Source organism: Trichoplusia ni, chromosome 23 (assembly GCF_003590095.1).
Source record: "Trichoplusia ni isolate ovarian cell line Hi5 chromosome 23, tn1, whole genome shotgun sequence".
Classification (NCBI taxonomy): Eukaryota; Metazoa; Arthropoda; class Insecta; order Lepidoptera; family Noctuidae; genus Trichoplusia; species Trichoplusia ni.
The window spans coordinates 1,074,674-1,091,070 of NC_039500.1; the positions used below are offsets into that span (position 1 = coordinate 1,074,674).

The 16,397-nt window shown below is 35.0% G+C and overlaps 1 protein-coding gene across 1 annotated transcript in view; it reads right to left on the reverse strand.

Moving 5' to 3' along the window:
• The window catches only part of LOC113504852, a 449,433-nt gene that overhangs the window by 10,828 nt on the left and 422,208 nt on the right, over window positions 1–16,397 (reverse strand). Inside the window, exons 5-12 of the mRNA XM_026887331.1 lie at window positions 15,095–15,177; window positions 12,072–12,149; window positions 11,672–11,748; window positions 11,393–11,457; window positions 10,812–10,989; window positions 2,882–3,027; window positions 1,612–1,816; window positions 133–297 (exon numbers count right to left, since the gene is read on the reverse strand). Coding sequence (XP_026743132.1) covers window positions 133–297; window positions 1,612–1,816; window positions 2,882–3,027; window positions 10,812–10,989; window positions 11,393–11,457; window positions 11,672–11,748; window positions 12,072–12,149; window positions 15,095–15,177 — 997 coding nt within the window. The remainder of the gene's footprint in view (window positions 1–132; window positions 298–1,611; window positions 1,817–2,881; window positions 3,028–10,811; window positions 10,990–11,392; window positions 11,458–11,671; window positions 11,749–12,071; window positions 12,150–15,094; window positions 15,178–16,397) is intronic.

Genomic DNA, 16,397 nt, shown 5'->3' on the forward strand with positions numbered 1-16,397 from the left:
GAAAGTTACACAGACAATAAAAATTATACTACTATGTGTCCTTTTGCCCTGACGCTGACCACAATCCTTTAAGATGAAGAGAGATTACTTAGTATTTTATGCAACTCCAATAGCCTAATTTCCACAACCCACCTGCACGTTATACAGCTTGAGCACGCTGCCAGCGGGGTACAGGTCCTCCCAGACTTCTCTCCCTGGAGCCAGGGGCAGCAGGGTCCTCTCCCGCGCCCAACTGAACCCTAAAGCACCATGCACTCGCCCTGCCACGGCTAGGCAAGTTATGCTGACGTTGTCACCCTGGAAAGAAAGGAAGTTTGTAGGGAATCTATGTCTTTTTGAAGTTCTGTAGCGAAATGGCAAAAAAATAAACCTTTATTTCTTCGCCATTACCTACTGTCAGTATGTTTCTTACTACACCCCAGCCACATTCCAGAACTGTTCACACTACAAATTGATATTTGGTACCTGAACAAAACGATTTCATAAAATCAAGACGTATAATGGACTACTAGGCTAAAGACAGACTTTATTCACCAACCTAAGGTTAGACCGCAAATAATCGTTGCCTTAAACCGGTTTTTATTTTAAGCAGCAGCATACACAGATATGCACCACCTTTCAAAAAGTATTCTCTTTTATCATGGATCATGAGCTACGGATAGGTGACGGTGAGACAGATAGCAGAGCCTCAGTTTAGGTATACTTAGCTTTCACCCCCCCCCCATATGTAAACAACTCGCGTTACGTTATTTCAATATACTAAAACTACAAAATTATCCTACCCCTATTACATTCCGCAAGTTCATCAAGTTCCTAATGATATCTTTGCCAATGAAAGACATGAGTCTATAAGCCGGTTGGATCATTTATCATCACTAGCGCCACAAACGATGGTATCGCAAGCCTGCGTCAATGTAGATACAAGAAACTTTGAAGCGAGGATAGTTTTGACACCAGATATCTCTTGTATACTTCGAAGCATGTTTGTCTTTATGAATTTACTTGAGTTATGAGGAGAGCTGAAAAGCTTAGAGCATACCATTCGAGATGCCTATGTCCAGCATTGGACTAAAACGGGATAATGATGATGATGTGCTACAATTATGTGGTTTGAGATTTTTTCACTCGGTGCACATTGTCATTCATGTCATTTAAGGCATTGCGTGAAAAGCCAAGTGATATGTGATAGTTAACGTCAATAAATACGATTCAAATAAACGAAAATGATATTTCGTTGATTCAATATGTCACGTGACTTTTACTTGTTATCTGCAAACATTCGAAGCTTTCGAATGACTTTAACGATTATGTATTGGAATATTTCTTGCCTAGAAGTATAGAGAACTTGGGAAATAGGTTTGTTGAAAATTTGAAGCTGGAAATTTTGTGTAGCAACGTCTTTCTTTTATACACCCAATGCGCTTATTTCAAGAGCCTATAGTCACTGAGTCAAGGAGAAGCTACAAAATATCAAACACATAACACACAGCAACATAAGCCAAAATAAGAACGATCGAACATAAAAACTTCATTTTACAAAAAATCTCTTAAAAACAAAGAAAACATAACATATTATGCAATGCTCTTTACAGTCGCTGCTACAATACTGACCTTATTGACGGTCAGCGCGGAGGGTATGAGGCGTATATCAGGAGGAGTGAGGACTGACAGTCTGAGGGCTCTACATCTCCGTCTACCGGCGTCATCGGCTGCGCAGGACCACTTGCCACCATCAGGTTTCTTGGCTTCGGATATGCCGAGCACTGACATCCGGCGACCGAGGGCGTCTTCAGCCACTGTCCGGGTCCAAATGTCTCTAGAAAAAAGAGGGTGTGATGTGTAGAGTGTGTTATATATTAAATATATTTATAAAAGGCTAACTAATATCTATTACATGTGGAATATTAAATTATAAGTCAGGTTAAGGTAAAAATATTGGTTCGAAAAATATAAGCATGCAACCGACCTCAAATAAGAAACTACTGAGCCGAACCTGATGCTATTTTTATAAAACAGTTATTTCATTTTAAGTAAAATGAATAAAAAAAACCGGTTCATCTTGAGAACATCCACCTTTTTGAAGTTGTTTGTTTCAAATCGTTATTTTGCGAAAATATTTGAGACAGTTTTTTTTATTAAAATTAGTTTTTTTTATTAAATACTGTCAAGAAAAGTCATTTCTACCAATTTATGTCAGTCGTCAAACAAAACAACCAGTTCGTAAACGGTTTAAGCCTAAAACAATTAAACGAACGTTTAAGCGAAATCAGTGTTTAGAACGACAACAAAACATCCCTAAACGAATAGCCATAAGGTTCATTTTTGTTTAGCAGATTGGAATCAGTTTGAATGAACGGAGCCATCAGGAAGAGAGTGGAAGTCGTCCGATTAATCAGTGCGGTTAAATAACAGTCGCCGGTAATTGGAAGGGTGACCGTTTGGTGCCGGTTCGGTGCCGGCTCGTTAACTCGACGGTCGCGCCGCCAGTCTATTAATGTACGTAATGTCTGTTCCGGCCTGAGTGCGGCCCTGTGATTTTTTTATGCAGTTTTTTGTTCGAACGATTGAGTCCGTTACAGTCAATACACACTTTTCTAATTTTAAATCAAATATAAAAATCTTAGGTCACTATAGCCGTAATTGAACTCCTCTGAAACGGCTCGACCGATTCTCATGAAATTTTTCGTGCATTTTGGGTAAGTCTGTCAATCAGACAAAATCTCATGCTATTGCATGGAAAAACAACGTTTGCTTGATCAGCTAGAAATTAACAAAATTTACTACAAAATTATCCAACATAATTTAACAATACTCTAAATTTCAACTATTATAAATTAAATTAATATAAAATAATAAGAAAATAAAATAAAACTCTACATACTTTTCATACCTCGTAGTACCATTGAAGTTGATCTTGACGCCATCTTTGTACCACGTGAAGGCAATGTTGGGGGATCCGTACGCCATACACGTCAGTATAAACTCTGACCCCTCCCATACTTCCGGACGCTGGTTCACAACTAGAGCCTGCGAAAAAATTTAGAGAAATTAAGCGTGAACCTTCCATAGTAAAATTAATCTTCTCTAATATATAAAATTCCCGTGTCACCATGTTAGTTACCGTACTCCTCCGAAACGGCTTTACCGATTATTACCAAATTTTATATGCGTATTCAGGAGGTCTGAGAATCGACTAACATTTATTTTTCATACCTCTAAGTGTTAAGGGTTACTCACACTAAAAAAAATAATGTGGCATTAAAAAATACATACAACAAGAAATAATTTATTAGGCAAAACAACGTTTGCTGGGTTAGCTAGTAGATTAATAAAATCTAAAAGCCCACGTTTTTTTAATGTCACTCCATTCAAATTCGTTCCAGCGTTCCGTTTTATAGGTGTAACTTGTATAGTCATCGAGTTTGAAGCTATCCTGTAAGTTTCAGCCTGATAGCTTATCGGAAAGGCAGAAGAAGAAATCGAAATTGAGTAAAGAGAATTCAATCCGAACGACAAATAAACAAGAGAGTGAGTGTATAAACACGTGGGAAAAACTGGCCAATGTGATTTAGTATCTAATACAAATAAAACATGTTTGATTCAAAATATGCAATTCTTTCAAAACAGTTTGGTTAATGCCTGCTTTTGACATTAATTTCCAATTATTTGATTAAATATTTCAGTAATACCGAGCTTAGTTCGTTAATAAAAATAATAATTACACTGTGGTGATGTGCATATGGCAATAAAATTGTTGTAATTATTTTATATTGAAACGCTTCAATTGATATTAATTATTTATAATTTAAAATGGGTGCAATGAGAAGCATATTCACTATATACAGGTAATTAAATATGAAATAATGTAAAACATTGATTGTATTTCAATAAAGTAATGTTCAATTTCTATCAAAGCAAATTCATAAATGTTCTTTGCTTTATACTATACGCATATACGCATATAAAACATATATAACAACAGAATAACAAATTAATATTAGTATTATTATTGGCTCTCATAATTAACTCCAGTTACAGTCAAATAATACAATTTTATAAAGAAAATTATATTTTAGTGTCCTCTTTTATTTTAATGCATAATAATGGCTACTTTAACCCGCAAGAATATATTGGTCAAGTTACAGAAGTTAAGCGTGACGTCAAGATTGTGTACAGATTTTACGAAATCATTACGTCTTATTCAACATCGGCCTAGCCTTTTCCCAACTATGTTGGGGTCGGCTACCAGTCCAACCGGTTTCAGCTAAGTACCAATGTTTTACAAGGAGCGACTGCCTATCTGACCTCCTCAACCCAGTTACCTGGGCAACACGACACACCTTGGTTAGACAGGCTGTTAGACTTTTCAAGCTTCTGACTACCTGTAACGACTGTCAAAGATTTAGGAATAAAAGCCGGGACCCACAATTTAACGTGCCTTCCGAAACACGGAGGAACTCGCTATGACAAAGACGGTCACCCATCTACGGACCAACCGCGTCAAGCATAGCTTAACCTGTGATTGAATCACTTATGCGGTTATAGGTTATAGCTTAGCCACGAGCTCCTCCGTCTCTAAATCATTACGTCTTATTATCAGTTTTTAGGGTTCCGTACGTCTGAATACAAAAACGGAACCCTTATAGGATCACTCGTGTGTCTGTCCGTCCGTCGCTTACAGTCAATTATCTCCGAATCTATTAGACCGATTAAGTTGAAATTTGGTACACATATCAATTCCTGTGACCCAAACACAGAGGTGTGACGTGAGCAGATGAAATCTGTATATTGGGGGTCATTTTTGGGGGGGAAGGGGAAAATTAAAAAAAAATCTGAAAACTGCATCGTGTGGCATATCAAATGAAAAGTCTTGTTGAGAAGATCTTAACTGTATTTTTTGTAATTTTAATATAAATAGTTTCCAAGTTATTCAAGAAAATAGACGAAAATTGACCATTCCCCCCCCCCGTATCTCCGAAACTACCGAACCTAAAATTTTGAAAAAAATACAGAAATTAGTTTTCTCTTTATAGATTATAGGAAAACCTATTAGAAGTCCATGATATTAAAATAACATGGTAAATCACTCAATATTGTGCGTACCAATTTACATTTGCAGGTGGAATGTGTGAGATAGGTAACATCGTACGGAACCCTCTTAACGCGAGTTCAACTCGCACTTGTTTTATTTTCACCACAATAACATTACTTTAAGATCCTCCGAAAAAACAAAACAAAATGATGAAAACACGTACTCATCTACTCGTTTATTGTTATAGGAATGAACGTTTATTTTAATGGTCATTAAAAGGGGTTGCTAACTGGATTGTTATTTGTGAAAGTGTTGTAAAAGCCACTGGAACAAAGTTTGGAACGCACTCGACAGCTATCTAAACAAATGGTATTAGTTTTGGAACGCGCGCCGACCGACTTGTGTGGAATGTAAAAACTCGTCGAAAAGTTGTCAGCATTCACTTTATGTTGCGTTAATCTATTATCATTGTTATTGTCCATATAAATAGATATACATGAGTAAAAGGATTAAATATATGGGTGATTTTCAGTTGGCTTTTCACGTTTTCACAGCCTAATGATGATAGATTGAACTCTAAATAGGGAGTTTTAGTTTGGGGTAGTTTCCATTTAATAGTTCTTAATTTTATATTAGATATATGCACTTTCTATAAAAATCCCTTAAACAGTATCTACCAATAGCTTTTTTCCTACTTCAATATGAATTTAGTCACACAAAATTACAAATGAAACAATTTCCTGAAAATTATTAAAAAGCTTAAAAATAAAACCATATAAGGCGAACTATTTCATGTCCATTCCACTTGACAACCACGTACACTTAAATAATTCCTCGTATATTCCGAAAAGCTCGACTAGAGCAATCTCTAATTCAGTTAAAACTACGGCAATGCGGCGACAGTTTAAAAATAAACCGTCTCCGAAGCTTGTTTCAGATATTATTGGGTCAGCGTAATCCCCCGAGGGCGGATCCAATCTCGATAAATATACCGTTGAAAGGAATCGATCAAAACTTTATCATGTTTAACTTTGTTGGTGAATTTTTGTTTCGAGCTGCAAGTTCCGCTCAATTTGTTCAAGAAAATTGGCAGATGCATTGGTTATTTTTAATTTATTAGTTATTTTATGAGAAACTTTCCTATATTATATGCTATTCGTTATGAAGTAAAGATTTCAAAATTCTTATTCTTTTTTTGCAAACTAGAAACCTACGATAAAAATTGTAGGTTTCTGACGTACCTAATTTATTCATGGACGATAAGGTTCAAAAATTGATTCTCAAGTAACTCAATCGAATTTAATCTCAATAAAAAAACAGGATATTTGCATGAGTAACCACCAAATGAGTAAACGCTCATTTTTTCTCCGTACGAAAAAATATTTTACCGTTACAACCATACAAATTTCACAGGCTGGTATGAAATATAAACAAATAAATACTCTTTTAGAAAAAGATCCTAATATACTACGTGATATAAACCCATCATCGATCCGACAATGTATCGCAACAAGCTGAACAGAAATATTTCATGTCATAACAGCGAAAACATCTTTTTGTGTGGACCGTACCGGTTTTTCATGGTTTGCACGTTTTCGCCGTATTTATGGTTCGGCCGGGTCTCGGCCTGAGTAAGAAACTTAGCCCACTTTAACATGTAAGAATGTTGTTTATTTTTTATTGTGGCTTCGGATCTCGGTGATATCTGTTTTGTAACATTTTGCGGGTTTGGGGAATGTATTGGGTAAGTAGTTGTGGGCTTTTGTAATATTATTTTGTATAGCATACTAAAGAGGTTTAGTATGAAGTTTAAATGAATAAAATTAAGGGCAACGGCCAAGGAGGTTAACTTAGAAACTTAGTAAACTGTTTTTCTAACAGAGTTTTTTTCTAAATGACCAGATATTATGATATTTTGTTATTTGAAGATTACTTAAGGATTTGTAGGTACTGCGAAGAATTTCGATCGTCTGATTTGCAATTGGTTTTAGATGATAAAAAAAATAATGAAACATTGTCATTCTTACATGAGAACCATAATTTAATTGACATTAACATAGACTGAAAAGTAAATTACGGCATTAGCACCATGTAATCGTGTCAAAGTGTCGCCAACAATTAGTGCCGTAAAGAAAGCGCTAAGCCAGGTTAATGAGCGCCATCTAGCGGCTGTTCCCTGGACTAAAGCCAAATCCCATTCGCACGGAACCTAATGCACATTTGAAATAATTAAAGTTTCACAGTATTGGCGCCGAACAAAGACTTTTATTTCTTTGCCTTTTGATTTCGGACAAGCCATTTTGGGTTCCAATTTAGCTTTTGTTGAGATGGTAGGCTGGGGTTTTGTTTTGAGGTTTTTGGCCTGCGTAGCTTATTAGGGAATACCTAAATTTGGTGTTGAAGTTATCAAGTCTGCTACATACGTAGATTATAATAATAATATTCTACAGAGTTACGAAAATAATTGTCTAAATTTTAAAAGTTTTGAACCAAGTGTATATATTGATGTACTAAGTTTTAGTTTAGATAATGTTAAGTAGTTATCGAGCAAGTTCATAAATTCAAATATCTGTTCAATTTATGTTATATTATGCAAGTATGCGATGGTAAACACCAAACTAAGGCCAAACTAGCCAAATAGCATAAATTCCGACCTTTCCTGAAACTTTTTCGATTAAATACCGCAAAACTTCGAGAATGTTTATATAATGTGAGGAATGCTTTACGTTGGCATGCCGTGTTCCCGCCTTAATAAAATGGCGGGCAAATATGCGTGTCGTTCAGTCTGGCTATTGGGGAGGCCGGGGCAAAATGTTCCTCATCCTAAAATATACGAAAAAAATTGACCTCGAAAATTTTCGATCTGGCAAAACTGTGCTAAGAAATAATGAAGTCACGTACACATTGACTGGTTTCGAATTTGTTTTATTTTCACGTCACGAATATGATTTGAAGGACGTACTGTGTGGATTTTGTTTATCGTTTGGTATCTAATGTTATAGCGAATTTGGGGTATACATACGTTACTTTTTATTGCAGTTTTGTTAGGATTTTATTTTAGTACGACTACTGAATTCCTTGCACGGATTTGATGAAAAGACTAAAATTCTCTGAAATTCACACTGGATATGTTCAATAAAAAAGGAAAGTAACTGTTTATGAGGTCAATCTTACAATTTTGTGTTGTGTTTTTAAACTATCTGCTTATTTATAACAGATCTGAAATAGAAGGCTGTTTAATTGTACTAACTATATATACCTACTAAAGAAATAGCTTGAATAGACAAACAGTTTATAAAAGAGCTCACTCTTTTGCATCAAAGACTTCAGATTGAACTAATACCAGCGCAACCAGTACATATCTCATTGCAACTCACAAGATGTTCATTAAAAGCAGAAGTTACTCTACAGTCAAGTAATCTCGTGAAGATTTTTACATTACTTTTTCATCTCAGCCAGCTATATCATGTAATAAGATGACCGGGGTCGTCTGGCGTGGCGCAAAGTAATTACTGCTCCGAGTTTGACACACGGGTGTTGTTTTAAGATATTAACCATTGTGTAGTTTTTGAGATGAGGGAAATGTAGATGGAGATACGGTTGTGTGTTTAATGAAAAGGATTGTGTGGTTTGTCTTTGTTTCTTATTCAGGATTATTCTATGGAGGATCTCTAATCTAGGAGATAAATAGTTTTAGAGTTCAAGTATGAACTCATGCATGGTTTTTGTAACATGTTTCCTTACCAGTTAATAATACGTGACGGTGTATTTAATAAAGCCAAAAACATAAAAAATGGGCTTTCTAACACGGAATATTTTTTTCAAATCGGAGAAGTAGTTCCTGAGATCAGCGCATTACAACAAACAAACGTTACCCCGTCATTATCCCTATTTATTTCAATGTACATTTCAACTAAGGACTATATTTTCTTGGAAGAGGTACGTCTAATACAGTAAATAAAAAAATATCTCTACTAAGACTAAAATAATTCTCCAACATTTTTGTATAATTTCAATTTAATTCATTCTCTTAATCAAATCACCCATCATCAAGTGGGCCCATTCATCTTTCTTAATTAGCACATCCTGCATATGATGTAATCGTATAAACCCTGGCAGGTAAAAGACTGGATTAAAGCCAAAAGCGAATGCAAAGGGGCTGATCTTCGTTACTGACTTCGGTCGAACGGTATTTTGGTTAATGCTGAATGGATATCTGACGTCATAACACCGAGTTAGAAATGAACGGCATTATTTTTGGAAACCAAAGTAGGTATGATAAATACGTTATAATGGCATTCATTAATGGCTAGCAAATGTTAGTTTAGCCTCTAAAAGTGTTGGATATCTTTATACCAAATTCGTGCGAGCATGAAGATTTAACTAACAAACTATTGCATGGAAAATTATAAAAAGGCAAAAATCTATTTAGTATTCAACAATAATTTACTTCTAGTACTTTCGAACGAATTTCTCTTTAAAGGCCTCGGTATCCCTATCAGATAGGTTCAAAGCTTGAATGTTTTTGGAAGTACAAAACATGTCTAGTTTATAGTTTAGGTTCTATTTCATTTGTAACTCTGTACATGTTTTTAGGTATTCATTCGTTATTGTCGCGGTATTCACACCCCGAGGGATATCTCTAAACAACTGGATTTGGAACAGTTTGCCCAAACATTCGATGTCCCCCACATCGGATTACGAAAACCAAACAATTAATTTCAGTGAGCCGTTGTAAACAGCCGAGGTGGTCAAACGTGTTTTACTGAAACAGTTTTGGTTTGACTCAAACTTTTTTAAAACTTTTTATATCGTTTACGCATTTTCAAAAGTTTGTTTAATCGTAAAATTTAACATTTTAAGCTTGAAGTTATTGGTCGGAGTACCTTTTTTTTGCTTTAGCAGGGAAATCCTCATGGATACGCACTTCTTTGGGGACGAAATTAGGAACGTGTTGTGTCAGACGGTTCATAACCAAATCTGAACCACCACATAATGTCGTCCGTATTCGGTCGTTGCATAGAAATATATAACAATTCATCATGCTCCTGGTTTGAAGAGTCCAAGAAACGTCAATCTTAAGAAAAACTTATTTGATAATTGAATTGTCTCTAGTATTAACAATCCCAGGAATCCGTGCAACTTTAACGTATCGATCATTGTAGACAAATCGTTTGAAACAATTATACCTTGAAAGATATCTACGAAGTTGTCTGAGGAAAAATGAGGGTTTCCGTATTGGACCCACTCGGATAAAGTTTCGGGATCTTGATTGAGACAGTTTTTCAACCGCAGTTGCCTAGGAATTTATCCATTTGATAGCAGCATTAATCAGGCCGCGATTTCTGGGTTTCCCGAAGGCTCTTAATTGGTCTTTAGTTGATTTCACTTTATTAGAATTGACGATATCTTACGGTTGGGATTGAGGGTTTCTGATTAACCTGTCATTATATTAAGTGGTTAATAGTTATTACGACGTTGAAATTGAATGATCGGGTGAATGATGCCGTCAATGAATCTTAATAGGTTGTCAGCTGTTCCACACCAAATAAAACATAATGCTTAAACCGGAAGTCGGATAGTCCCATTACATATTTCATTGATAAGTTTTTATTTAATGCTAAACTGTGTCGTAACTTAACGCATTAGGGGGCCGATTTATCTCTCATAAGGCTTCTGAATACAGGTGCCTTTTCACATTAACCCACAACGTACTACCTCGCCTAAGTTATCAGTTTCTCGAGTCGTTCAAGTTTTCATGTATATTATTAATACTTACATGTAAGCTAAGAGCAGGCTGCATGTCGAAGTGCAGCGTGGCGGGCAGCAGACGCAGGCGGTCGGTACGCGTGCGCATGGCCGCGAGCCGCGCCAGCGCCGCCCGCAGCGCGCCCGCCTCGCGCCGCGCGCCCCACACGCGCAGCCACACTGTGCGCGCGCCCGTCGATTCTAATGCACTGGTTAGCATAAAAGGATTTTAGGTAGGCAGATTTGATTTCTTGAAAGTGAGTCTTAGCTAATTGTAAGAAGGATTTTAACAGCCTTAGTTAATGAGCTCCTGTTGTTTTAGCGTTAATTTATTTTTTAATACTTGAGTAATTGAGTGCTAATAATTTACGTATGTTGATAAAAAGAAGGCTGACTACGAATTGAATGTTTTACTTTTACATATCTGTCGTAGATTTTTAGAAAAGCTATAAATAATACACTGTGTACTTAAATTTTCTTTTATACATCGTTAAGTTTTGATAACAATGACATTGATTAAAGAATTAAGTATAGAAAATAATAATTCAAGCGTTCAAATGAATTAGTTGTAACGAAAATTAGCAAGTGAAAACTAAAAACATGAAACCTTACCTTATATTTAAAATTTCTATTTCATCTTCTAATGTTATGTTTGACGTTTTTAAATAGCTTGTTAACTGTAAAGGAAAAGAAATACACGACAGTTAATAACCTCACAATAATCAATCGTAAAAAAATTAAACTCGGAGAATCGTAGACATAAGAGAAAGAACTATCACAAATCAAACAATATTACTCTCTCATAATAAGCTCTAGAGCCAATATATTCACGAACAGATAATGTGAACTTCAATCAAAGTCATTCACACATACTTTTATATGACGTCATACCTGTTTTACTATTTCTTGAGATATGTTGACACTTGGTTGGTCCACTACCTGCAGTCTTGTTTCAAATCGTGCTGACGCTGTGCAGAAAATAAAGAAAATGAATATGCAGGAATTTGTATTATTTTTGTAAATACTCAAGCTTTAATTTTACGCTGTTCTACAGCTGAAAATTTGTTGTAGTTGATATAAGTCCAGTCCAGATAACATGTTAAAACTGACTCAAAGTGGTTCAGATAGCGTCGAAATCAATTTTTTTTTATTTCGATTAGCCATAAAACAGGCATTTAAGAGACGTAACATTACATACATAACCCTATGTGCGCGTAGTCGTATCAAACGAATTTTTAGATCAAACTGAAAGACAAAATGGATATAAAACTAGTAAGTATAATGTACTTACAAAAATCTGTGTCCCTGGGATTACAGTCGCAGGCTGCCCCCTCCCTGCAGTCTTCAGCGCACTCCTCTATCCCGCATTCTGAAACAGAATTCCTCTAAATTGCATTAACGTCTCAACCCTTATTATACTTCAAGTTTTAACTTTACTGCAACTCTTAATAGAACTTGGCTGGAATTTTATGGAACGTTTATTTGATGTTTTCTTTTCTAGACTACTTTTTTATTATTTTAGGTGTTATTTGTTACAATATACTTTTCTTGTTCTGTTAGTATGAGATATTCATTAGATTCAACGTATAGATGAAGACTTTAAAAGATTGTGCCATGAGTCAAAATGCTAGTTTTTTTTAGTTACAGATTGAGCAAAGGTTGTATTATGAGTACTAGATAACTGATAAACAGTTATATATTTCTAAAGTATAAGTGGTCGACCTCATCACAAAAAATTGTCCTGGGTGGGAATAATTGATACTAGGTTCTCTGGGTACACTAGGTAGGCAAACAAGGTACTGTGTTTTTTAAAATAAGACTGAAGTTGTGGCAGCTAAACACGTGATTTACAGTGGCATCTCGTTTCATTCATCTCGATTAGAAGATATAAGTTATAATTTATACCTGCCTTCTATCTATCTATCTGCCTTCTGTCTATCTTGTAGGATTCAGTCAGCGTTTGCAATGTAAGCGCAAAAAATGTGTTTTTTACGACCTCACATTAGAAACCTCAAAAATTGTAGAGTATGTGTTATTCTGATGTATAAGCTATATTGTGGTAAAGTTTCATTCAAATCCATTCAGTAGTTTTTACGTGAAAGAGTAACAAACATCCATACATCCATACTTAAAAACTTTCGCCTATATAATTTTATTAAAAGATTAAAAGATAATGTTGGAAGGCTTTCAGATATAAAGTAGTCCAGTCAACATTCAAAATTTTTCTTTATTTAAATTCAAACAATTGCCTCTCCTATTTATAGATAGCCTGCAACAGACCTGTGATATAATACTTTGTTTGTATTCGTAGCTGAAACTACGTCAACTATTTACAATCGTTTTTTTGTAAGTTAGCACAGAGTACATAAGTCGTTTAATGTTTTAGACATCAGAATTAAAAAGAATTATTTCTCATCGAAAACGTTCTACTCGAAATAATACCCAATCAAGACTTAAGCTGTAAGTGAAGAGTTCCTTTGAAATCCTTATTAATTTTTGGGAAATGGCCTCCTTATTTGGGGAATGGGCGCGTAATGATGATGGATCGTGGGATATTTGAGGGCAAGGCTGTAAACACTGGCGTAGGGTTGCCAGACTATTGTTAATTTTGCCTATTCGGTAAAATTGGCGGTCGTTACGGGAATGGCAGAGTTCTGTTTTTAGTGTTCTGTGTAACTGGTTAGGAAGGGGGATGGAATATATATTAGGCTCCTTTCTATTTTTAGGAAACGTGTAATATTAATGTACCTAATTTTGTGAGCCTATTTTTGTATTCAAGTGTGTTTTTGGACTAGTATTTGTTTTCCAAATATACAAAATTCTACAGAAATGAACTAAATTGACAAAATAAATATAATGATAAATGGTATTCGATACAATTCCTGATTGCACTGAGGGGGTTTATCATAAATTATATTATCTCACGTTTCAAATGTACCGTTAACTTAAGGTGTTCTTTGGCATCAACCCATTTCTGAATATCTGACTATATGACCGTAAGATGACTTTAGTACCTATCTTCTTTACTTCATCATGTGTGGCAGTTAGAATTAAAAGAAATTATATTTTCTAGCCATAAAACCGACTTCAAATCTATACTAATATATATATAATAGTAATAGTAATAGTAGTTTTCATCAAGTCTGGCTCTATATTTTTTACTAGCCGTTGCAGGCGACTTCGTCCCCGTGGGTAGAAGATATAACTTATGATTTACACCTGCCCTGTTTTTTCCATTTTCCATTGTATCTTCGCTCCTATTAGTCGCAGCGTGATGGTTTATAGCCTAAAGCCTTCCTCGATGAATGGTCTTTTCAACTCAAAAAGAAATTTTCAATTTGGACCAGTAGTTTCTGAGATAAGCGCGTTCAAACAAACAAACAAACTCTTCAGCTTTATATATTAGTATAGAAGTATAGATAAATAAGTCAGAAACACTACGGTAAAAACAAAAATAAGCCTAATGAAATGAGATCCTTCCTTTTGAATAAAATTCATATTAAAAACACCAGTAACAGATGCATCCCATAAATACACAATAAAACTTCATGTACTCACTCTCAAACAAACATAAAGTGTTAGTAAAGTAAATATTTGACGCAGTTTAATGTGTCCGTAGTGGACACCTGTTGCGAACGACAAAGGAGCCATCCTGTTAAGTGTTTTATAGCACCGAAGATATGTTGAATGAACTAAGTGATAGCTATTAGACTCTAGGGTTTGTAATCTGGACGATTTGTTTATCTGTACATTCGTTTGTAAGTTGTTTGTTTGGTGAAAAGATTTTAATTTTAGAGATAGCTAGGTATTTGTATTTGTTTTGTTGTATAGAGTAAGTACTTAATGAAGAGAGTAGGGAATGGATGAACATATTATTTATTAGTTTTTGTACCGAAAAATAACTAAAAATATTTTGTGGGTTGTCGGTGTCAATATAAAAGCACCTTATGCGCTGTTAGTTTTTGAGCAAATACTGATCAGAAATATGCACGGTTCATCATCATCATCATCATCATCAGCCTATCGCAGTCCACTGCTGGACATAGGCCTCTCCAAGTGCACGCCACTGAGATCGATTTTCGGCTTCTCGCATCCAGCTCCTCATTTCGGTTAATTAATGAAATTTGGGTCTATGACAGTAAAGTTGATACTATTATTCAATATTTTTCTAAAAAAAAAAATCAAAGATAACCTTCACCTCCCAGAGACTTAAAGACACTTTTTACCATTCTCAAACAATTGAAGTTCAGTCCCAACTGTCCCAAAGTCCAAACAGAAGACTAATTATTACTAATTAACCAGGTGAGTTCTTACCGGGAGCGGCTATCTGGAACTCGCAGAGGTCGCCCGTGTAGCCCGGCGCGCAGATACAGCTGACGGCGGCTTGGCCCATCTGTCTGTTAACATTAGTTAGTTACCATTTGTAATAGTTTTGTTATTTCATTAAGTGGGAGGTATTAAAAAATCGAGTGTGCTTATGATCATACGACTGAAGTGAACCTTCTTTTGCTCCATTTGTATTTATATACAATATTTATATATATTGCGCACTAATATTTTATATGTATGTACAATATATGCATGTATGGCTATGAGAGGAAGAGAGAAATAAAATGTGCGCGAGTACTGCTTTCTCTTGCTTATACCTTCGTTTACGTCACGCATTAGCCAGCTTACACCCAAATCAAGCGTGCGTAAAGAAGTTTCACTTCAAAACGAATCCCACAGTAATGTATTAAGTATTAGTTGGCATAGTACTCTGTGAATTATGAAAAAATCGATAGTCGATCGATTGGCAAAAAAAATATCGATTTTACATATGTATTTTTCTGTTATTAGATCCGCGGATCGAAGTTCTTTTGACATCTCAGATTATGACACTTTCAGTTGAGGAAGCGAGGCAACGTATTTATTTTTTCTTTTTTACAAAAAAATGGGAAAGGGAACCTAGACTATAAACAAATATTAAGTGTACCCCGAAAAATGAAAACAAAGGAATCCTAGAATACTAGAAAATTAAATCTGTAGAAACTTAGGAACGCACAAAGAGTATCTATTTGAGTAGTCAAGTAGCGTTAACTCTAAATTCTTGTAATAAAGTCTTCTTGTAAACAAATAGCTATGAAATACTTGTTTTAATTGTTTTTGTTTCGCTATAAATAAGTCGTTCTCGACGCTATCTACAAGTTGCGACACCCATTAGCCTCCCCGTAGCTTACAGCCTGAAAGAATTTTTATAAAACTGTTTGAAGTTGTTTTATAAAACTTGTTAGCTTGTATTCTTACTTATTTGTAGGTTGTGTGTGTGTTTGCACCAGTTGCTGTTGTTTTATGTGCATCAGTTTCAAAATAATTAAATCATACTTAGGTATGTTATAAAAATATCATTTTGAGCTATTCATATATATACTTATAATTAAGTGATAAAGAAAAATAAATGGAAAAGCTTTTTGATTAATTGACGAAAATAAAGTAATTTTTGAAAAATTAAAATTACACTAAACAAATATTAGGTTACACTTTAAATTTTAAAAGTTCCTCAGAGAACCCTTTTTAATTAATTGTGCAAAAATACTGTCAACTTGACTTATAATAAAGTTTTCATGAATTATAAAGT